Raw genomic sequence first — 23,817 nt, 5'->3', positions numbered from 1 at the left:
CCCCAGAGCATAGGCTGTAATATTCTTTTTCCCCCTGAACAGTTTAATTATTATTCTAAATGAAAAACATTTCTAAACACTGGCTGGACACAAGAATTATGAAGCGCTAATGAGAATACACTAATAATGAAAACGCACGGTGATCATGCAGTAATCTCTGTTTGTCAGTCTGTTTTATACATTCTTTGCCTGGTTTAAAAATTCTAAGCTGAATTGGTTGATTTGTATAGGGGAAACTCCAGGCAATTATGTAATATGTATAAAAATAGAAAAAATTGAATGTAAACAATGAGATAATCTACATAGATAAATAATAATATAAACAATGACTATATCTAGTCAGACACCTAATTATGCAGAAACTGAATAAAATGTGGGCAGGCACTCAAATGTAGACATCTTTATGCTAAATTATCAGCATGACTGAGACCTCGAAACTCTTAGTTTTAAAATGAAAACTAAGAGTGAAAAAGAATGTTTTATATTTCTTACATAGATTTCAAAATTTGTTTCTTTGCAATAGTTATTTAGGTAGAGAATTAAATTTATATTAAAAACTTACTTTTTTAAACTTCTTAAAAAGTAGTACAAAATACGTTAATTTATTACATTATAAATCCCAAGACTTGACAACCCATTTTTTTTAATAATCTTTTTTGTTTGTTTATTTTCTTGTGGTTTTTAACAAATTTTTTTAAATCGAGTTTGATGGTTATCATATCGTTAGAAATGACGAGGGTCAACCTAGACCGAAATATATTTTCAATAAATGTAGAACTAACATCTACTTTTTTTACTCTACAGAGGTTTGGTCCATCACCATCACCGAATTTTAAAACTTGTTGCGTCTTTAGGACAATATATGGAGATACATCTTGACATGCTTACACCCAAGCAAAATGACATTGGACAGGTAAAAGAAAAACAGGCAGAAAAAATAGAAAAAATACAGTGAACTCATAATAATGCGGAATAGAAAGACGATATTTAACCAATCTTTGTGTATTTTGAATTTGAGGTTGTTATAGAGCAAATAATCAACTTATTTAGTGCAATGGGTCGATGTGCAATGCACAGTTGCTGTGTTTCAGGTTCCTTGGATCCAACGAACCTGGAATATTTCAAATAATAACAGTCGTCTTCCCATTCCACAGTTCGATGGGTCCCTCTAGAGAAAAGATAAATGTGATATATGTAACTAAAGACTAACCTATATGCACAAGCTCTCTTGATGTTTGAAGGGGATAGAGTGCAAGCTGTCCGCCCACACATAATTCAGATCTTCACATTTATTAAATATTTTATTCTTCATATCTTCACATTTATCAATTATTCTTCAGATCTACACATTTATTAATTATTCTTCAGATCTACACATTTATCAATCATTCTTCAGATCTACACATTTATTAATTATTCTTCAGATCTACACATTTATCAATTATTTTATTCTTCAGATCTACATATTTATTAATTATTCTTCAGATCTACACATATATCAATTACTCTTCAGATCTACGCATTTATTAATTATTCTTCAGATCTACACATTTATTAATTTATTAAAAAAAACAAGTTCTGTAAATGTTGAGGACTACAAAATAATATAGAGTTATTGAGGCCAAGGCGATGCGGTCTTAAAAACTGATGCAACTTTTAATAGCAATCTGGATCTAAGTGTGTAACTTAGTATCGAAAAACTGTAGAATGATTTAGGTCGTCTTTCTTTAAGTTGTAGCGATATGTCGCCCTGAACATTTTTAGACATCGGTAATAATAATTGCCAATTTCATAGTTTTCTAGTTATCATCGCACTCCTACCCCTCTCAGAAAATTGTGGCACTATAATAAATGATCCCATAAAATTTGTATTCAATTTCCACAAGGTTCTGGTTTCCCTAACAACAAATTTCTTACTAAATATAACATTTTTAATTTATAATAACTATATGTTTATAAGTGGTTATACAGAAGTATTTACCTGTTTTATTAGATGTAAAATGCACCAATCTGTACAGTACATAACATTCTTCAACATATGTAATTCTGAAATTGAAAATTTCTAGCATCACAATTGTCATTTTAGAGCAAGTTCATTACTACACAATGTATCCAACAGATTTATAAAGATTTCAGTGAATCAACAAAAACTAAAAAACTAAACCAAAAAATTGCCTATAAACAGTAATAAAATGTCTGTAAAACTACAGCTATTAACAGTAGATGGGACATATTATCTCAAAAATAAAACAATGGACAAAATAAATTTTCATAGATCTTTCTTTAGTTTGGAGATGTAAAAGATGTAAAAACCTTAAGATAAAGGTTGTTTCTACATATTTTTGTGTATACATGAGAAGGTTTGAACTATAAAATCAATTTCTCCTTGTTATCGTATATCCCGGAGAAGGTTTGAACTATATAATCTATTTCTCCTTGTTCTCGTAAATCCCCGAGAAGGTTTTAATAATAAAATCAATTTCTCCTTGTTCTCGTATATCTTGGATAAAGTTTGAACTGTATAATCTATTTATCCTTGTTCATTGATGTCCTAGAGAAGGTTTTAACTGTATTAGATATTTCTCCCGTTCTTAAATATCTTGGAGAAGGTTTGAACCATATCATCTATTTCTCCCTGTTCTTGTATATCCTGGAGCAGGTTTGAACCGTATCATCTATGAGCTCTTGAAGAAAAGCGTCCGTGAGCTGATCTTTAACTTCTACCTCGTCTCTGGAGAAATCTGTCCAAACCTCCTCTTCCTCCTACAATATCATTAGAGTGACATGTTCTATTTACAACGATGCTATTAAAAACTTTGCCTGATAAAAAAAATGAATGATATCTCCATTATTTCTCTTTTAAATATTGGCAATTTTCAATTGTGGTTTCTCTATAAAAGTGACATTATAGATCAAATAAATAGTTCCTTCAAGTTTGATAAAATCAAACTGACAGGTCCTTTCCGTTTGTAAAATTACGCTGACAAGACCCTTTAAGTTTGTAAACTCACACTGACAGGCCCTTTAAATTTGAAAAATCACACTAACAGACCCTTTAAGTTTGTTAAATCACGCTGACAGGCCCTTTAAGTTTGTTAAATCAGGTTGACAGGCCCTTTAAGTTTGTAAAATCTCACTGACGGACCCTTTAAGTTTGTAAAATCTCACTGACAGACCCTTTAAGTTTGTAAAATCTCGCTGACAGACCCTTTAAGTTTGTAAAATCACACTGACAGGCCCTTTAAGTTTGTAAAATCACACTGACAGACCCTTTAAGTTTGTTAAATCACGCTGACAGAACCTTTAAGTTTGTTAAATCACGCTGACAGGCCCTTTCAGTTTGTAAAATCACACTGACAGACCCTTTAAGTGTGCAAAATCTCGCTGACAGGCCCTTTAAGTTTGTAAAATCACACTGACAGACCCTTTAAGTTTGTAAAATCACACTGACAGACCCTTTAAGTTTGTAAAATCAAACTGACAGACCCTTTAAGTTTGTAAAATCTCGCTGACAGGCCCTTTAAGTTGGTAAAATCACACTGACAGACCCTTTAAGTTGGTAAAATCTCGCTGACAGGCCCTTAAAGTTTGTAAAATCACACTGACAGGCCCTTTCAGTTTGTAAAATCACGCTGACAGGCCTTGTAAGTTGGATAAACTCACGTTGGTAGTTAATTTACGTTTGTTAAAATCAAGCTGAAATACCCTTTTAGTTTTTCCAAAATACGGTGCTGGTCCCTTTTATTTTGTTAAAACCACGACAACAGATTACCTGTAGCTCCCTGACGAGTATCTCGTCCACCCTATCCCTCTTCTTTCCGGCCCACCTAACCATGATACTCTCCTTCTCTACCCTAGGTCCTAGACGGAGATCAGACAACACCTGACAAATACATTCATCTTAACTTACTTAAATCTCGTTCACGTTTTCACTTTAAGCCTACCAGTGAGAAACTAACTTTTCTGATAAATTTGAAAAAATTCAAGATTCAAAACTAAAATATAATGAACTTAAAGTCAATGTGAATGTAAAGAAAAATGAAAAAATTATTTTATCATATGATTATTTTATTTTGAAAATATTCGTTTTTTTCTTTTAACCCTAAATTCACATAAATTTCAAACTGGATGATAAAAAGATAAAAAATTTGATAGGATAACTTTCAACAAATATTATGATGATAAACATTACTAATAATAATGTAAATAAATTGTTAACCTGTTTTTTCACCATCTCTTCCAATCTTTCCTTTGATTTAGGAATCTGAAACTTGAGCCTCTGAATAGGTTTAGCTGGCATCCAGGGCGGGTTTTGCTCCAGGTTCTCATTTTCATAGATCTTCTCAACCTTCTGAACAACCAGCTCCAGTAGCATAGTATTATACTGACGGAGTGCACTGGATTCGGGTTCAGAAAGATTCTCAGGTTCAGGATAATCATCTGTATCCAGGTGCAGATCTGCCAGACAGTCATTTGCCCTGGCGGAGAACACCTTATTTACTAGTGAAGTGACCATGGCGGAATAATCAGAAACCGAGGATGGAATGAAAGATCTCGGAGGCGTAGGTTTGGCAGGTTGCGCTGGAGGAACGTATGGCGGCGGAGGTTTATCTGGAATTTTCCTGACAATATCCGGCTCAGATTCCTGGCTCTGTATCAGAGCAATCTCCTGCTCAACCTTGAGCTGCTGCAGGCGGAGAGCCTCCGCCTTCTCCCTAATAGCGGACAGCCCAAAATCATCCTCGAAAAATTCATCATCATTTATTTTCTCCGGTTCACTCTCCTCATGGAATATCTCTTCTTCCTCCTCATTTTCAGGAGTGTTCTCTTCCGAACTGCCAGGACTAATATCAAAAGTAGTGAGCATGAGATCCTGTGGTTTAGATCTGGGAGAAATAGGACTTAGGGGTCGTTGTTTAGACGGACTGGTCGGAGAAGTAGGTTCTATGATGCTTTTTATCTCATTAGAGTGAGAAGGAATTGACAAGTCATCCTTCAACCCCTGTATTTGGGTTTTGTTTCTCCTCTGTACTAAAGGAGAGACCTGGAGAGAAGTTTCTTTTAACAACTCCTGCCAGATGTGAGCAGTAAAAATATCCGTCTTGGAATCTAACAAGTCAGGATCTGTCTGAATCTGCGACAAAATTGTTTTCTCCGACTTCTCACCTAGAAGCTTATTTCTGTTCTCAATCTTTTTAGTTTTATCTTTTCCAGAAACATCCACTTCTCTTGCAGTCTGTTCATTTCGCAACATAAGATCATCTATAGGAGAAAGATCTTCAACTTCTTGAATCACTTTTTCAGCTGGAGGTTCTAAACTCTCGGATGAGTCCTCAAGATCTATTCCAGTTTCTGAGATTGAACTCTTTTCCTCTTCATCTTTCTTGTTTGAAGTTTTAGTCTCAGATTCTTTAGTTGATATTTTACTCCGAGAGTTATCTTCCTTTTGGGTTAAGGTTTGAGATGTAACACTCTCCTCTCCAGAGTCAAGGTTATCTGAGATTGGATCTGATGGTTTCTCTATCGAACTCTCTAGGTTGGAAAGAGATTCCAACGCCTCTTCTATGACCTCCGACACGGAAAGGTTGGACTCTTTTTCTTGAACCGAATATAAATCTAGAGAAACTTCTTTAACTGGACTAGCAAGGATAGTTGAAGTGCTTAAGTCGTTCGTTTTCTGACTAGAGTTGGAACCCTTTGACAGATCTTCTTGAGAGTAGGACGGAAATTCGCTGGTCTGAAGTGAGGATGGAGATTCATTTCGGCTCCCAGATAGTTCTAGTTTGTTGGAGGGATTCTCAGTCTTGTTCTCCGGGTTCTCGGGTTTAGCTCCAGACAACCTTCTGGAGAGCTTGCTCCGGGGTGATTTAATCATAGGTTTGGAAAACCTGTCCATCTGTTCCTGTTTATCTACGGTTATATCCGATATATCCTGGCTGATCAGTTTATCATAAACCTCAATTTGTCGAAGTATTGTTTGCTCCTGAGTTTTTAACTTTTCTCTCTTCTCCCGACGCTGCTCTTTCTTCAACCTTGCTGCTGTTTTAATCCTAGTCTGGAGTTGGTCATTGAGAGCAGCAATCCTAGCTTCAATATCACTCTGTTCCGATGTTGTATCTATCAGTGAGCTGGTTAGAACATCTGCTTCAGAATCTGCGCTTGAATGACGTAATCTTAAACCCCTACTCGGAGACATAGGCAGAGAATCCCGATTTATTAGTCCCGGAGCTAAATTGGATTCTACCAGGACGGATTCAGTTGATGTATTTGCTAGATCAATGTCGCCAGTATGTTTATCTAATTTACTAGAGCTGGCCCCGGATTTTTTTAGTAATTGTTTCTCCTTGGAGGTCATAAACCTTCCTAACTCTTCCATTTTCTTGAGACCGACAATAACTTCCTTTTTCTTTATTATAGCTTCATCCTCTCCGCTCATTCCGTCCTTCTGCCAGAGTTTTGAAAATTCCAGAGAATTCTCTGATAGATCTAACTCCGGTTTATTGTCTGGACTTGAATGGGACTTTCTTATAATGGACTTTTGTTGTCGGATTAAAAATCTCCGCTCAGTTTCCGCAATTTTTAAGATCTCCCTCATTCGTGCCATTTCCTTCTTTTGTTCCTTAAGTTTGAGCAAAATAGATCTTTGTCTTTTCTTGATTTTTGGCATCTTGTCATCATCTGACTTCGGGATGCTGGATTTCAGCTTCTCCAGGGCAGCTACTTGCTCAGCAGCTTTTTCAACCAGAGCCTTCTCCTTCAACCTGACAAAAGAAAAAAGTTATAATCGGACACTAAACTAGGCGTTTGTTTGTCTATATTTATACTTTTACCCCAGAAAACACAAACATTTTTCCAAATTGGGTTCCACAAAGTCATTATTCAGCTTCAGAAAACCTTCAGTAAAGCTTCTCAACATATATTTGAGGTTTAAAAGGGAAATTATCTCAAATGTCAGTTTAGGTGAGATAAAGGAATTTTTTGGTAGTTCCACTTGTAAAATTAAACATTTGGGAACTTGCCTCTTGGCAAAAAAAAATACTTGGGAAATTGGAACTATTTACTCGCATCAAACTCTAATTTTCGAATCCCTATTTTCTGATGTAAACCATTAAAATTTGATTTAGTAAAGCAATTGAGCCTTTGTCACAAACTAAAATGTTGCAATCCAAATATCTTTGCAACCTGATGCTATATTAAATATATTAAACTTAGATAAATATTATTTGATCCAACCGAATTCATAGTTTGAAATATCTAAGGTCTACGACATTGGGTTGCAAAGATATAGGTCTTGGAAAGTCAGAGTTTGTGGATAAGACTCTATTCCTTTCTTGGTTCAAAGTATTTAAGATCTAAGACCTCAGGTTGCCAGAAAAGAAACAAACATTAAGTTTTAATGGGATGATTCCATTAAAAATGGAGAGAAAAAATAACTGGCAGAATGAATCTGACATATCATGATACCTATCCCTTTTACATTTTTGGCTTTTATTGTTTTATATTTTTATAAAAGAACATTAAAAACAAAATAAAATGAAAAATATACTTTCTTTAAAAGGTTTTGATTTCAAAAACATTAAATTAATCCTATACCCCCCCCCCCTCACAACCCACCTTCTATTCCTCCTAATCCGTCAATCCCCCCCCCCCTTCACTCTTCTTCTTTATACCCATTACCCCTCCATTTCATTTCTCCCCATTCCCCTCCATTGACGATTTTACAAAGAAATAAACCATCCTGACCACTGGGCTTGTGTCCTCAGAGGGGGTGGGTGGGTTGGCGGATTTCAACCTAGGCTACGGTTTACTCAGGTTCCCGGAATCCCTTCACCCGGTGCGCTTACATCCAGGGTTCAATAATAGAACATGCTCTAGGCGATTAACAACAGACAACCCCAGGCATGGTTGCACACATATCGTTTAAGGGAAGTACTGATAGGTGTAACTTGCCTGGGGTCCAGAATAACCCCAGCAGTTTGCTTTAAATAAATAAATAAATAAATATGGTGCTCCAACTACCCGACTCCGCTTCCACTTATCCAACCCCTCCCCCATACTCCTACTACTTTTTTACAATCATTTTTGATACCTGAGAATAGCTTCTTTGTGTTTATCTCTAGCTGTCTCCTCCATCATATACTGCTCAACCATCTCCAATGTGAACCTTGTAAATGAGTCAGAATCAGAGAACAGGGATGAGTTTTCTCTCGTCCCCTTCTCCAACCCTCTCTCCGACCTCTTAGAGCCTCCACCAGAGCTCTCCGATGCATCGCTTGAATACTCCGGTTTACTGGAGAACTTTTCCGATCGTCTCCGATGAGTTTCTGAGGGTAGAACTGCGCGGAATGATTTCTCTCGAAGTGTCGAATCTTCCTCAAACTGACTGGAGTAATCAGTGGATAATTCTTCTTCAACCTCTGCCGTTATATTAGATCTAGTCCTCTGCTCACCATCTGATATAGAGGCTATAGCTTCCGATATAGTCTGTGAGATGGATTCTCCATGAAACTGATTCTGCTCCAGGACCTCTCGAACACTGGAGCTGGGACGAGAACTCAGTGATGATGCCTCTATGATGATTGCAGAGGAAATGGTTCGACTATCTGGAATATCTCTGTCTGAGATATCAGGTTGGATGCTCACAGATCTGGTCTTTACCGACTTTGAGCAAAATTTCGTGGTAGAAGAATCCGTCTCTGTTCTTGTTGATCCTTTCTTTGATCTAGTTGATGAAGATCCTGTCTCAGCTACAGGGGTAGACCTTGTACTAGATCTATTATTGGAGCTAGCCTCTTTCTGGTTCAAGTTTTCAATGGTTTGCTGAAGTTTGTTCAAGGTTTTAATAAGTTCCGTCTGTTTAGAGTTCTCTTTGAGATCTCCCAACTGTATGGCAACAGCGCTGGTGGCCAGGGTTGCCTCGGTTTGTGAGTCCAGGAGCTGTTTCAACTTCTCCGAGTACATTTCCTGCAGTTTATATCTGGACTTCTCCATCTCATCCTTCCTTTCTCCGTCCCTAGTCCGTAGCTGCTGATCCTTGACAAGGTTCTCAACCTCAGCAAGGTTTTGCTGGTTCTCAAAGGTGGATTTCCTTATTTGCTCGAGTTCTGACAAGAGTTTCTCCGTAGCTGTGACGGATTCTAGTTGGTTGAGCTCCGTGAGGAATCGGAGATGGAGAAGGTTGGGTACGGAGTCAGGATGGAGAAGAGGAAGGTTGTTTTTCATGGATTTACTCCCTGGTTCTGTTGCATTGTGCGCGCTACTCCTTCAATAAAATTTCTTTGAATATATTTATTTCAAATTCGAATTAATATTAATAATTTAATGATAATTTTTAGAGGAAAATCTGACTGAAAGAGACTGTAATCATGGTTTTAAGAGACCCTCTTAGAGTGGGTTGTCTCTTTGTCTGATCAATAATGCATGAGATGTCCATAATCTTCTTTAAAAAAATTGATTAGTTTCAATTTGGTTTCTGTATAAAGAGACTTGCTCTTTTCTGCTTCAGAAAAAATGGAGGAAATTTTCCGAAGTTATGTCAGGTTGTTTGACTACGATACCTTCTATATTATTGTCAAGGTAAAGGTTTAAAGAATACCTCAATACTTGAAATTATGACGACAGTCCTTTTAATATCAATAATTAATGATTTAATCTGATGAATAAATTAAGATTAATTTTTCCTCCATGCTAAGATGGCATTGCCAAAATAACAACGGATCAACAACGGTACTTAATTGACCAAGTATAAATTAGATAATATCCATGTATTTGTTTCTTTAAACTGTTTAATATTTATTGCGGTTTATCTGTAAAAGTGACTCTCTCATTTCTTGCTTTTAAGAAGTAATGGAGAAAATATCAGACTATAAAGTACCTTTGTGAATCGGGCACGGAGGGTCACTAGTAATTACGCTTACAGTCTAAACTAAAGCTATTTTAAATATGTACCTAGTAGTTGTAGAATTGACTCCAGACTCCAGGTTTAAGTGCTCCAATACGTCCTTCATAGTGCTGGCTGAGTCCGTTGTATCCTGCAGGTTCGTCTCATACGTACCGGTCAAACCAGTTTCACTCGTCCGGTCCATATTCTTTAAAAAAAAAAAATCAGTAAAAAACTTGTGATTTTTTTTCAAAAGGCGGATTTACCTTTCTGGGCACCAGAGAGGACTGAGATACTTGGCTTTGCGTTGAACCCTGCCGTTTGGAAGAATTAAAATATCTCTTCTGTGATGGGGGTTCGGAGCAACCGGAAGAATCTGGAGAAAGTGGTCCCTCCGATACGGACATATTCATGGTTGGATCTCCGGAATCCGGTTTCGTCCGTCCAGGTTTGAAATCTTGACTTGAAGGACGATAATTAGAGGTTTCTCCGGGTAGATCGCCAAACTCTGTTCCGGAGGAGTCCTGAGAAAAAATAAAAATGATAAATTGGCAAGGTTTTGATTAATTGAAAAATCTGAGTGATTGAGTGATTGTGAGTGATTATAGTGAGTGAGGAGTGACTGTACTAACCATGGTTACTTCAATCCATTGTGGTGGTTTCTCACTATCTAGCGTATCTTGACTCTGCGACCTGCTAGGCGGGTCAACTCCTCCAGGAACCGGTTTTATCAAGCTACGCGGGTCAACATCTCTTGATACAGTTTTATTCAAGACTTGGTCTAGTCGGGGGCCTAGCAACAAATTTATATATATAAAAAAGACTTAAATAGACAGTAGGACACATAAAACTATGGAATAGGAAGACAACTTTTGACTCAATGAACATAAAATGCAGTAATTGTGCAGTGTGCACAGACCCATTTAATAAGTTGATTTTTAAGCTACTGGAACTATTTTCTTTATAACATCAAATGCACACAAGATTGCTTAAATATTTTCTTCCTATTCCACAGTTTTATGAGTCCCTCTGTATTTAAAAAACTTTTTTAAAAAATTCTAATTTGTTTGCAAATAGATAATAAAAGAGTAGTAAAACGGTAGGAAAACATCAGACTTTTTCTTGCTTTTTTACGCTTTTAGATAACTTGAAACTCTTTAACATTATTCATCTTTTTTCATCGAAACAAATTCACTATTACCATTTTTGAAATTAAAAATAAGAAATTAAGTTAAAAACAGAGTACTAATACTCGCTAAAAGTACTGAAAGTTAATAAAAGTTGCTATAAATTACAAAAATAAAGTTACAAAAAAGTAGTTACTAAAAGAAGTTACTAAGAGAAGTTACTAACAAAAGTTACTAAAAAAGTTACTAAAAAAGTTACTAGAAAAAGTTACTGAATAAGATACTAAAAGAAGTTACTAAAAGAAACTAATAAAAGAAGTTACTAAAAACAAGTTACTAAAAAAAGGTTACAAAAAGGAGTTACAAAAAGGAGTTACAAAAAGAAGTTACAAAAAGAAGTTACAAAAGAAGTTACTAAAAGAAGTTGATAAAAGAAGTTGCTAAAAGAAGTTACTAAAAGAAGTTACAAAAAGAAGTTACTACTTAAAGAAGTTACTTAAAGAAGTTACTATAAGAAGTTATACTAAAAAAAAGTTAGTAAAAGAAGTTAGTAAAAGAAGTTAGTAAAAGAAGTTAGTAAAAGAAGTTAGTAAAAGAAGTTAGTAAAAGAAGTTAGTAAAAGAAGTTAGTAAAAGAAGTAAAAGAATTTGGTAATAGAAGTTACTAAAAGAAGTTACTAAAAAACTTACTAAAACTTACTAAAACTTACTAAAACTTACTAAAACATACTAAAACTTACTAAAACTTACTAAAACTTACTTAAAATTACTAAAACTTACTAAAACTTACTAAAACTGACCAAAACTGACTAAAAGTTACCTCTAGATAGAATGTCCGGAAACCTGGGAATGAACTCTCCAAATACTTGGTTTGAAGCGCTTGTAGGGGATTTTTCCCTCAACGAAGATTCTCCAAATTCCTCCCCGTAAGTTTTGTTTTTATGACCATCTTCATTTTCGTCCCTGTTGGTCCTTCTTTCTCTTTTCTTTTTATTCTCAACTTTCTCTCGTTCCTTCATTTTTTCTATTTTTATATCTTCTTCAATTCGACATTCTTCCTGTTTTTTATCAATCTTCTTATTTGAAGAAGAAATTTTGCCACTTTTTGCTTGACTACTAAAACTGCGGATTTTAGTTGAATCTAAGTTTACTGAAATATTCCTAGTGAAATTAGATTTTTTAAACTCCGAGTAGGTTGTCCCCTGGGAGGTAACATTCAGAGGAACTTGAATAGAATGCTTAGCTCCGTTCAAGCTATCCCCAGATGTATCTCTCTCCGGGATCTCATCAACAAGTCCTACTCTTGAGCGAGATGCATCGGAGTAGTGTTGTATCTCTTCTCCGCAGAGTACGTCCCGACTCTTGGAACCAGAGCTCTGATGCATTTTTCCTCCTTCAGACCTGGACCTCAGATTAATATCTACTCTGGAGAATCCGTCCCGACTCCGAGATCCTGAGCTGTGATTCGCCTTTTCTCCGGAGAATACGTCCCGACTCCGAGATCCTGAGCTGTGATTCGTCTTTTCTCCAGAGAATACATCCCGATCAACTGATCTTGTCGGAGATTTACTTCTCGACGGAGATTTGCTCTCTGGGAGAGATTTAAGCTCCGTAGCATCAGAGGCATCACTAAGACTGGAGCTCAATCTAAAATATTCAAGTTTATTACAAATAAAATACACGCAAAATATGAGAAACCATGCAAGGATGTTTAAAATACAGAAACCTAGTGAAGGTCAGGTAAATATTAAAAAAAAAACTTAACATGTTTGACATCATCCTATCTTTTCAGCTTGAAACTTGTTTTATTACAAAAAGTTTAAATCTTAAAATATTTCAAATGAAAGGTATTTTATTTAAAATAAGAGGTTTTTCAATAAGGTTTCTTTTCATAAATATTGTTAGAAATATTTTAACTCTTTTGTTTGCATTCCTTTTAGATTTAAATCAGATATATATTATCTAAAGAATCCCCCCCGTCTCACGCCTACTGCTCAAAACATTATTTTGATACTATACGCTAATTTTTGTTTTAAAATGTACGAATGATTGAACCTAATAAAAGCGGCGTCCTAGAAGTCTTGTTTTTATGAATATTTTTAACCATCAAATCAGAAGACCTGGAAAGTTGAGGATCTGAACCAGGTGCTACCCCTTTATCTTCTTCTAACTCAACTGTCGAATAGACTCTAGAATTTTATAATTTTATCCAAGTTTTCAACTTTAAGAGTTCACCTTGGCAGAGAAAAAAAAATACGACCTCCACGCAAGGGCGTATACAGAATTAAATCTAGGGGGGCAAAATTGGAACTGTAAATTCAAAATATTTAGCTTCTAGACGATCAGGCATAATTTTTTATGGGTTAATTTATGGTTAATTTTACGAAATTTTCTGTTATTTGTATCAATTCTTTATATTGTATTTTTACTTTTTGAAATTCTTTACATTGCCCCCCCCCCCCCCTAGGAGCTCCTAGGAGGGGTGGGGGCAAAGTTTGAACTGTAAATTCAGAACATTTAGCTTCTTGGATATCAGGCAAAAGTCACACATGTATAAGATATTTTAAAGGTACACTTACAGTCCAATCCCCTAGCAATTGCTTCCTTATGTACTACTTTATCTCTCCTTTAAACAAAACTCTGTGAACTTAAAAGGGAAAATTAGGTTACAAAAGTGCAATAATATGTATATTTTTGTGGTGGGTGATTCCCCTCAAACTTAACTACTATTTTTGTCCTGTTCTTCAGTCTTCACTTTTCAGTTTAAGATTTGAAAAGTTTGATTGCTCTGAGTTCTAGGAAGGGTGGGGGCTACGCCCCCTTTCACAGGTCTAAGGGGGACACTGCCCCCCTGTATACGCTCTTGCCTCCACGAGAAAAACAAACCTCATTTTTATTTTATATTACTTTTTATTAAAATTCTTTAAATTCTTACCTGGAAGGGTCCTGTTTTATTTTCCACTTATCTTTCATCTCATTTGTTAAATCTAACAGCATTTGTCTTAACTTCTCTTCTCCTTCCCTATCCAGACCTTCCTTTCCATTCTCATCCTTTTCCCGTCCATCATTACTAATCCCATTTTCTTCTCTTCCTTCTTCAGGATTTTCTCGTTCCTGGGAGAATTCTGTTTCCGCAATTTGTTTTCTCAATTTCTCCAGTTCTTCTAATCTTTGTTTTATTACTTCTTGTCTAACCACTTCTCTTCTTGCCAGTTCCTCCTTTTCTTCCTTTTCTTTTCTCTTCTTTTCTTTCATAAATTTCCTCACAGATTCTCGGTCATAGTGAATTTTTTTTCGTGTTTCTTCAGGTTGGGGTTTGGATACAGTTGTTTTCATGTTTGTTCTCCAGGCTCGGACGCGTTCGGTTTTTTCTTGCTTCTCCACAACCTGGACGGAAGCCTGTATCCCTGTATCATTAGGTTTCATGTTCACACGCCAGGGTTTCTCGGGTTTCTTCGGCTCAGGAGGTTTCTCAGGTTCAGGTTTATCATTGGATGTCGGTGGTTTCATATTGCTTCTCCAGGGTTTATTACTCACTGCTCTGGTCTCACGATTCTGAGGTTCAGGGTTTAACTTGGCAACAACTCTTCTCCGGGTGGTGAGTGTAATCTGTACTCCGGGTTCAGTTTGAGTTACTCCGTCCACCCTGTCCTGGGATTCTGTGAGAACGATTTTGTCAACCTTGGAGAATTTCTCCGGCACTTCCGGTTCTTCGTCGACCTTCTTCCGCTTTAATCCTGAGCTCTCTGACTCTGAAAGTTTGGCAAATTTTCTAGATTTTGATGAGGTAACATAGTTGATAGAATTCTCTTTTTCTGAGGAATCTGGAGACCCGGAAACCACCGGAGGGATTACTTCTTCCTGCACCTTACTTCGACTTCTACATGTTACTTGTGCCTCCGAAATGCTGGGAAAGTGGGAGATACCCTCCTTCAGAGCCTGCCTCCGACGATCATCAACTTTTTCCCGCATTTCATAAAATTTGAGGAAATTTTTTTGTGCCTCAATCAGTTTATGTAATCTTTGCATCGAATCTAATGAGAGTTTTATTCCCCGGGCATCTTTAGAATCTGGTAGAACAGTATCTGTTGGTAATCTGCGCTCTACTGGTGGCTGGCCCGGTCTATAACATTATAATTGTTTAACGTTTCTTTATGACATTTTCATTAGTTTATATTTTCTATAATTTTTCAATAGTTCTCAACCCAACGGCAAAAACTTTTAATAAATAATAATTCTATCCTAGCCGCGGCGCTCAGCCCTCTAACCTGTCCTAACCGCAGCGTTCAGCCCAGAAATTGTCTTAATCTAACGTAACCCTAAAATAACACTAAAAATACTAAAAATGAATAATAATTTTGCTGAAAATTAGTTGGTCATGTACAAAATTGATAGAAGGGGAGAAGGAGGATCCAAAAATCGTATACTAGGACGGACCCTATATTTTACTTACGTGTTTATGAAAAATTCCGGGCTAAAGCTAACAGGGTGTAATTTAAAATTAAAATATTAAGTCAAATATATTTATCTATCTATATATCTCTATATCTATCTATACTAAGCAATGAGTAGTCCTTACTTCCACCTGAATTAATATACCTGATATTAGGGACATATATTCGATTAGATTCTAGCTCGGGATTCAGTACAGTAGGATGAGTAGGATGAGTATGGTGGGAAGTATGACTAGGATGAGAGCGATGAGCAGGATGAGAAGGATGTACTCTGGAGGCAAGATTTGTGTGAGTAGCTGGAGTTATTGATTTCATATCGATCTCTTCCATAAAATGAGATGATTTCTGCAGTCTTCGCTCCTTCACAGCTTTAGGATACATTCCTTAATTTATTAATTCCTAAAATAATAAAAATTTTTGGTTTACAAAATAATATAAGTACATTTGTACAATTGTCTACATTATACAGAGTGTACCACATCACATTAGATTGTTTATAGCTCTAAATTGCAATTTTCAAGACTAATAATAAAATTTTAAAAGAATGAATCTTTAAAAAAATATTGTCTGTGGATAAAATTAAAGTTAGCGCGCAGAAAGTGACGTGGGACGCTCTGTACATCGCTATTAATTTTAAATATCAATTCAATTTTCTCCGATAGTGAATCATTGATGGCACTGTTTAATTAAAAGGTTCCTTACAATTCACGTTAATACAAAAATAAAAAAAATGTAAAAATTAAATAAATTTACTTTTTATACTGATTATAAGACAGAAATTTGAAATCAATTAAATTTGAAATACGTGTTTAAAATTTCATAAGTTTTCAAAAATACCTTTACCCAAATTAATAAAACAAAAACGATTTTACAAAATGATTTTCAAATTCAAAATTTAGCAGACTGGAATTTGAGGGAGAATGAGAAAGCTGTGTTTGCGTATATTATCCAATGCCGGGAAAACTTGTTGCAACTCGGCTCCTCATTGGTTATAAATATTTCCGATAAAACCAAACCGACCAATCAGAGTCAAGTGTGTGAAATTGTTTAATTTACAAAACATTACCAACCGTGTGGTGTATCAGACCAATAATTTTTTTTATACTTTGAAACTTAAATTTTGGCAATTGATTCTAAAACATTAATATGGGTTTCAAAAATTTTCCAATATTTACTTGTTCAACAAAAATTTTTGTACGGTTGGCAGTTTGAGAAATTCTGTGTCACGTGATCAATAAGCCAGGAGACCTAATGGCGTTGGCTTGGCAGTGTCTGCCAAATTTTATCTTCATATTTACGCATTTTTCTACGTAAAATCAAACTGACGCATAACAAGTGGTTAAAAAATGGATTAATGAATGTTTGACGCAGATTCCTGGAAAAGAAAATGGTCGAGAAGTCAAGTATTTGACGAGATATAGGGTGAGAAATTTTCTGTTTTGAAGGAAATTTGCGTCAATTGACAGTTCAAAATATAAACATGGGAACTCGTTGAAAGTTAAACTAAGCTCTTAGAACTTTTTAGCCTTGTTTTACAAAGAAATTAGAATACTTTTTAAAAATAATTTCATATTTTTGTCATTTAACACCTTTTTTCTTATCATTTCTGGTATATGGAGGACATTTTCGGCATTTCTTGGTATATTCCTAGAGAACGATTTTTGGACCCCCCCCAGCCCCCCCTCTCCTATCAATTTTGTACATGGGTCTGACAGGAAGTGTCTTAACTTAACCTAACCCGTGGCCGCAGCACTCGGCCCCCTAGCCTGTCCTAGCCGCAGCGCTCGGCCCAGAAAGATTCTTAACTAACCTAACCCGTGGCCGCAGCGCTCGGCCCCCTAGCCCATCCTAGCCGCAGCGCTCGGCCAGAAAGTGTCTTAACCTAACCTAACCCTAAATAACAAAAAAATAAATAATAATAAATTTGCTGAAAAATAAATGGTCATGTGCAAAATTGAAAGGAGGGGGGGGGCTAGGGGGGCCAAAAATCTTATACTAGGACAGACCCCATTTTTTAGTTAGTTTTTGCGTTTTATCTATTGTTCAATTTTAGTGTTCCCCATCTTTACCGGTGCTATGGAAACGCATCACCACGGAAACGTCTCACCACGTAAATGCGTCCATAAAAGCGGAAACCCCTCTAAAGTATTTTTTTTGAGTTTTTACCGCGATTTCTCTGATAAATACGGAAATCCCTCTAAACCCAGTTTTTGAGGCGTTTCCTAAAAGTTTTGAGGCGTGTCCGCTGCTTTGCTGACAAATATTTACTAGTTTATTGATCCCCCTTTCAGGCGCGTATGCGGGAATCTCCCATAAATTTGTGTTTTGTATTTTTTTGTATTTACATTGAACAAGCCGGCCAGGAAAGGTTGATTGTACTTACTAAACGCTAAAAATAATATTGATTTATAGTTCGTTGTTTAGCAAATTATAAACCATTTTGTCGATCCTGATTGATTGATTGAATGATTCATCAATTAAAAATTTAATTAATTTCTGGACAAATTGGCCTTTGCTAATTTTTTAGACGAAACGTTTTTCCTGATATATAGTTTTTTAAGTCCCAAATCTAGTTCTTATTTTTGTCATTTCTAAAAAAACGAATTATAGTAAAAAAAAAAAACATTCATATATATATTTGTTATCTGGTTTTGTATTAAGAAAAAGTCTTATAAAGAATTATATTTATGGAATTTTTATTTTTTGCTATTTTAGGTTTCTGTGCTAAGATGGGGGACCATGTATCCCCTCTCCCTGGTCTACCAGGACCCCCTCAGATCAGTAATCATATTCAACAACATTCAAACAATAACAATCAAACAGGAAACCATACAGCAACAAATAATACAGTAAGTCATGTTTATAATGAGCACCAAAGAAATATTTTATTCAATGGTCTGTTGTCGTAATTTTAAATGAGCTTCTATTTAACGGTACCCTCTGTCCAACAAAGTTTTTTTAGCTTAAAAAGTGTTTAATTATGACATTTTCCTTTATTATTTCCGAAATAGAAATCCGCAAGTCACTGTATAGAGAAACCGCAATTTAAAAACTTATTTTGAAATAATCAAGCAATTTTGGAAGTTATCAAAGAATTTAAAGAAATGTTTTTAACTGTACAGTTGTGAATCGTACATTTCCATTTCTTAGCCTGGGGGGGGGGGGGGTCTGACGAATTTTTGAAAATCTTACAGTCTCGGAAAATGTTAATTTCAAAGGAAAAAATTTTCGTTCTCATAAAATTATCATAAAAATTTAATATTGTTTTGCGCTTAATTTATCATAGTTAACTATTTTTTTCAGCATCCAGTGACCCCCCTGAAAATGCCCCAGAACTGTATCCCCACTGCTCCTGGTACCCCTGGAACCCCTGGTACTCCTGGACCTCAGCCGATACCCCAGACTCCAAGTCCAGCTCCGCCCCCTGGCAATCCAAACTTCGAGGTTGACCTACCTCACGACCTGCTACAGCTAGGTTGGAGGAAATACTGGAGTAGACGGGAGAATAGACCGTACTACTTTAACCGAGGAAACGGGGAAACTTTATGGGATATGCCAGGAACTATTCAGCAAACCTTTGAGAGAAACTCAGATCCCTTGGGGATTAACACCCCGCCTTCAGGACCTCCCATACATCATGCCTCTCCAAACCAGCAGCCACCTCCTCACCACCAGCACCTCTCCCCCCATCATCCACCTCCTCCCCACATGATGCATCTCCAGCAGCAGGGGGTGAAAAGAAGAGCCTCAGATGAGCTAGGACCTAACGCCAAGAAGATTATTGTCCCTGGTCCTTGGGACCTGGAGATACCCACCAATGTTATTATGTTTGAGAAACCTCAAACCCTGTTCCCCCATCCGCATCCAGAGGTTGAGGTTCTACGGTTTCAACTGATGATGAAGCTACGTCAAACCTACCAGGAAATGTGCCATTCTCGAGAGGGTATAGATGCACCCAAAGAGTCTTTCAACAGATGGCTTTTAGAACGTAAGACCATTGACCAAGGAACAGATACTCTGTTCCCTTCGTACTGCTTTCCAGAGATCTCAGTCGCCATGTATAGAGAAATTATGAATGACATTCCAATGAAGCTAGTGAGACCAAAGTACACTGGCGAGGCCAGGAAACAGCTCTCAAAGTACTGCGAGGCCGCTAGAAAAATGATAGAGACGCGTGGGACGAGCTCCGAAGGGAGAAAGATAGTGAAATGGAACGTGGAGGATACCCTGCAGTGGTTGCGGAGGACTGTGGGTGCTTCATACGAGGATTTTCAAGAGAGGTTGTCCCATCTCAAGAGTCAGTGTCAGCCTCACATCACCGAGGCTGCCAAGTCGAGCGTAGAGGGTATCTGCAGGAAAATGTACAACCTCTCCTGCGACTATGCCGCGAAGGTAAAGGAGAAGAACCAGAGTATCCTTGTTGAGGGAGGAATAAATGAGCATGCCGTCAAGGTTAATGCCCCTCACCAAAGGAAGGTTTGGTGCTATCCAATACAGTTTGCTCTACCCTGTCCTAATCTTCCCACTGTAGACTTTGTCCAGGATAAGGATAAAACATATTTAAGATACAAGGGGGACACGGTTCATGTCAACAACGCCTACTTCCACAAGCTAGAGCAGCTCTACCGCTACGGGTGTGCGGATGATCGAAAATTCGAGCATTTTCTATCCCGCTGTTATATGCTCATTAAACGATATAACGCTTACTTTGGTAACGTTTTATCAGGCGAGGGGGCGCAAAACCAGGGAGCACTTCCCATTCCAGTTCTAGAGTGCTTGAACAAACAATTTGGAGTGACAGTGGAGTGCTTTGCCAGTCCATTCAACTGTTATTTTCGACAGTTTTGTTCCGCATTTTCCGACATTGATTCATATTTCGGGTCCCGTGGCCCAATCCTCGAGTTTAAACCACATTGTGGGTCTTTCGAGGCTAATCCACCTTTCTGTGAGGAGTTAATGGACGCTGTTATCACTCACTTCGAGCGGTTGCTCGAGGACTCTATGGAACCCTTGTCTTTTATCGTGTTCCTGCCAGAGTGGCGGGATCCTACACCCCCCGCCTTACTTAAACTAGAAGGGAGTAGATGGAAGAGAAAGCAGGTTGTGGTTCCAGCGCTGGAACATGATTATAGACACGGGTTCCAACATGTTGTAACTAAACCTGAAGTGAGTGTAAAGTGTGTCCACGGAACAATGATTGTTTGGTTACAGAATGATGCTGGTTATCAGAGATGGGGCCCTACAGAGGTAAATTAGCGCAGTGTTCGACATCGACGTCTTAATATACAATTCATATGATTATTTTTCTAAGCTTTGTATTTATACAAATATTTTGGCCAATATTATAACGAGAGGAACTTTTTTATCACCAACAAGAGGAATTTCTTTAGAGGCTTCTTTAAAAAAAAATTCCTGTCAGCCCCCCCCCCCCCCTTCCTTTGAATGCCTTTGATGGGTATGTTTTCGGCCACGAATCATTCATTATTTACTGAAGATTTTTTTCTAACATTTTATTCTCCCTAACTGTTCAATGTAGTTTTCATTCATTTAATCATTTAAATTATACTTAAATTGTCAAACACAAGGTTTGAGTGTGCAAAAAAAGCAAACATTTGGGCTCTTTATTTCTCGCATTTTACAGCAAAATAGAATCTATTCAGCTTTATATACGGTTGCTTTTAATAATTTTTGCTTTCAGAATAGATTTTGCTTTTCGAGTCGCCGTTTCTTAGTTGTACTTGAGAAAGCTTAACATTTTGTGGATTTTTCTCATTAACTTGGATTTTCAAAAGTTTTATCAATCAGAATTTTCCACGCAAAAACAAAAAAAATGATCTGAGGCAGAATTTGAGCCGCGGCTCAAATATGGTTGGTTCCACTTAAAATCGTATATGTTGTTTTAAGAGTTAAACTGACGCTCAATTGAAACCGGTTTTCGGCGGATTTAAGACGCGACTTAAATTCATTAAATTCGGACACTGATAAATTTTTATAAATTTTTTGTAAGAATTAAAGCAGTACAAGTTATCATACCTAGTTTCTGATCAAATTAAAAGTATTTAAACTAGGATTAGCTATTTGAACTACTTCTTTCAAGCTCACTTGTATGGATAGGTCAACTATCCATAGTTCAACTATCCATACATAGTTTAACTAATATTTATTGAACTTCAGTGTATGTATTCTAGACTTTAAACCTTATTTGATAAACATCAATTATTTTTTACATTTCACTATTGCAGGAAAGAGTCGATACACTGCTTGAAGCCTTTAGACCTGGACGTGAGCGTGAGCGAGATCGAACCCAGCTGTTGTCCCCAACCCGGATACCGGAAACTAAACCTGACTCTGCTAATTCAACCTATATATCTTCCAGTGCTCCTCCACTTCCCCCAACCTCACTTCCAACCTCTCTCTCAGCTTAACCCAGTTCTATCTACCTCTATATCTCTGTGTACTCTTATGTACTCTATGTACTCTATGTACGCCATATATACTTTATTTACTGAATGTACTTAAACGTATGAATGTATGGGCGCGAGTAGATACTGTTTAAATGTGCAATTACTGTGCTATGTGCTCTAGATTTCACCATATTTGTAAGTTGAATGAAATATCTTATATTTATATTGTTAAAGGTACTAAAGTTGTAATTTTAAGTAAACCTCAAATTATTGAGTTTGAAGTCCTATTCATAACGGTACACTTTGAACATTTATCAGACTAGGATTGCCAAGATATTCCAATTTTTCAATCTAAAAATTGGTTTTTTTTCAATGGTGGTTTCTCTATAGAAGTAATTTGCCTCAGAGAAATGGGGAAAATTTACAAAATGTGAATACGAAAAACAATTCTATAAATGGAGCTTCACTTGAAATTACGTTTTCAGTCCCTTTAATGTGACAATTGTACTGCATAAAGATGAACATCTAATTTACAGATGGAAAGCTTAAGAAAATGTACAAAACAGCTGCTTTTTAATGTACTGCATTGTTAACATAAATGGGAATTACATTGTCAGTTGATGTGTACTGCAATGTAATTATTATATTAACCGTCTGCATATTGACTCCAATATTTATTCTGAATATTGTGTAAGTGTGAACTGTACTGTACTGAAATACTGGAAAGTAAACAGTAAGACCAGAGATGTACTGCATTGTACAGTTAACCCATAATTTTTTTAATTGTTGTTTTTAAATGTAAAATTTATTTTGAAAACGAGTTTCAGACATTTTGTGAATCAATGACGTTATCTCGTGATATTTTCTATTTTGTTTTTATGTTTTTCTGTCACTTTTTCTAAAAAAGCTTTCAACATAATTTTTCTGAAATCCTAATTCATACCTTAGTAAAACAATTCACCGGTGGAATCTTTTATAGTCCATGTTCTTAAAGATTCATTTAGTTTAGGAATTAATTTTCTTTATTTTACATACAAGATGAATTACAAAAACGACCATGCTAAACTATTAAAAAATTGTTTCAGGTCGAGCTAATAATAATTTCGCATTTTCAGTTCACGGTCATCAATAACATATCTTAACAGTTAAAACTTGTTTTATATGAAAAACAATGTTTCTGTAAAGGGGGGTGGGATAAAGAATTTCCTACATACATACATTTCCTAAAGTAGCTCGGTCTTGACATACGATAATTTAATGAAATTAGTGCAACTTTGATTTGTTCAGTTTAATTTGTAAAATTCGGATTTGTTTCAAATATATAACTGCGTTACTTATGTTATTCTTGTGAATATTTCTTTTCAAAAAGCAGCATTCGCGAAAATTTAAAGGGGGTATAAGCTGATATCGAATTAGATTCGAAATCGATCGCCACTAATTTTACTTCAGTGTGTCAATAAGGAGAAAATAGTTGAAAACGTCTCATAGAACGTAGGATCCTTACAAATTCACGGAGACGTTATTTGACCCCTTTCTCCTTATAGAGGCAAGAAATATAAGTACAATTAGTAGCGATCGATATCAGCTGTACCCCCTTTAATTTTTCGCGAAAACCAGCTATCCTGATAAATAAGTACATTATTAATTACTTTACTAGCAATCCATGGAATCACTTATCAAGTGAAATGGGTCTTCTTACGCTGCTCAATTCCTGTTACCAATACTCATTGAACTATTTAAAGCCATAATGCGAGTCTAAGTCGTCTTCCTATTCATGAGTATTCTGGTTCTCACTGCACATAATAAATAACTGATTTGTTATCTCTGAATGTCTCCAATGTCTGGGTCAAGATGGTAAAGAAGAAGATTTCGGAAATATTTTCTGCATGATGACCAGGAGGACGGCCTTAAGTTACCCATGTTGCCTATGTGCACTCTGCAGTATGGTATATC

General features: G+C 36.4%; 2 protein-coding genes across 8 annotated transcripts; one reads left to right on the top strand and one right to left on the bottom strand.

Annotated features, from left to right (window-relative positions):
• Positions 1–1,231: 1,231 nt before the first annotated feature.
• On the bottom strand, positions 1,232–16,327 carry LOC111713034 (centrosome-associated protein 350). Of its 4 annotated transcripts, XM_023487824.1 has the most exons (14): positions 16,298–16,317; positions 15,606–15,859; positions 13,942–15,129; positions 13,127–13,195; positions 12,536–12,653; positions 11,827–12,484; positions 10,513–10,673; positions 10,147–10,404; positions 9,949–10,088; positions 8,090–9,262; positions 4,220–6,761; positions 3,773–3,883; positions 1,982–2,763; positions 1,232–1,281 (listed from the first exon to the last, which is right to left on the bottom strand). In XM_023487824.1, exons 2-13 carry the CDS (start codon positions 15,839–15,841, stop codon positions 2,626–2,628), a joined length of 6,792 nt encoding a protein of 2,263 aa, XP_023343592.1. In that variant the 5' UTR covers positions 15,842–15,859; positions 16,298–16,317; the 3' UTR covers positions 1,232–1,281; positions 1,982–2,625. The 4 variants fall into 4 exon arrangements, with proteins under 4 accessions (XP_023343592.1, XP_023343591.1, XP_023343590.1 ...); XM_023487823.1 differs by having other exon boundaries at positions 11,827–12,653; positions 16,304–16,327; XM_023487822.1 differs by having other exon boundaries at positions 11,827–12,653.
• Positions 16,328–16,540: 213 nt separating this feature from the next.
• LOC111713035 (phosphorylated CTD-interacting factor 1) lies at positions 16,541–23,201 on the top strand. Of its 4 annotated transcripts, none has more exons than XR_002767588.1 (5): positions 16,541–16,882; positions 18,176–18,309; positions 18,764–20,707; positions 21,703–22,098; positions 22,382–23,201. XR_002767588.1 is itself a non-coding variant. In XM_023487826.1 (4 exons), exons 2-4 carry the CDS (start codon positions 18,190–18,192, stop codon positions 21,883–21,885), a joined length of 2,247 nt encoding a protein of 748 aa, XP_023343594.1. In that variant the 5' UTR covers positions 16,541–16,882; positions 18,176–18,189; the 3' UTR covers positions 21,886–23,201. The 4 variants fall into 4 exon arrangements, 1 of the variants encoding a protein (XP_023343594.1); XR_002767586.1 differs by having other exon boundaries at positions 22,350–23,201; XR_002767587.1 differs by having other exon boundaries at positions 21,703–22,106; positions 22,350–23,201.
• The last annotated feature ends 616 nt before the right edge of the window (positions 23,202–23,817 follow it).

Source organism: Eurytemora carolleeae, unplaced genomic scaffold, assembly GCF_000591075.1.
Source record: "Eurytemora carolleeae unplaced genomic scaffold, Eaff_2.0 scaffold1363, whole genome shotgun sequence".
NCBI classification, from domain to species: domain Eukaryota; kingdom Metazoa; phylum Arthropoda; class Copepoda; order Calanoida; family Temoridae; genus Eurytemora; species Eurytemora carolleeae.
The sequence above is the reverse complement of the archived record's forward strand: the minus strand, read 5'-3'. Positions and strand labels throughout refer to the sequence as shown.

Coding starts and splice junctions, on each gene's coding strand:
- LOC111713035 (XM_023487826.1), top strand. CDS start 18,190: ATGGGGGACCATGTATCCCCTCTCCCTGGTCTACCAGGACCCCCTCAG. Junction 18,310..18,763: donor ATACAGCAACAAATAATACA/GTAAGTCATGTT, acceptor TATTTTTTTCAG/CATCCAGTGACCCCCCTGAA. Junction 20,708..21,702: donor AGAGATGGGGCCCTACAGAG/GTAAATTAGCGC, acceptor TCACTATTGCAG/GAAAGAGTCGATACACTGCT.
- LOC111713034 (XM_023487823.1), bottom strand. CDS start 15,841: ATGTATCCTAAAGCTGTGAAGGAGCGAAGACTGCAGAAATCATCTCAT. Junction 15,130..15,605: donor ATATATGTCCCTAATATCAG/GTATATTAATTC, acceptor ATAATGTTATAG/ACCGGGCCAGCCACCAGTAG. Junction 12,654..13,126: donor TCAGATCCTCAACTTTCCAG/GTCTTCTGATTT, acceptor TGAATATTTTAG/ATTGAGCTCCAGTCTTAGTG.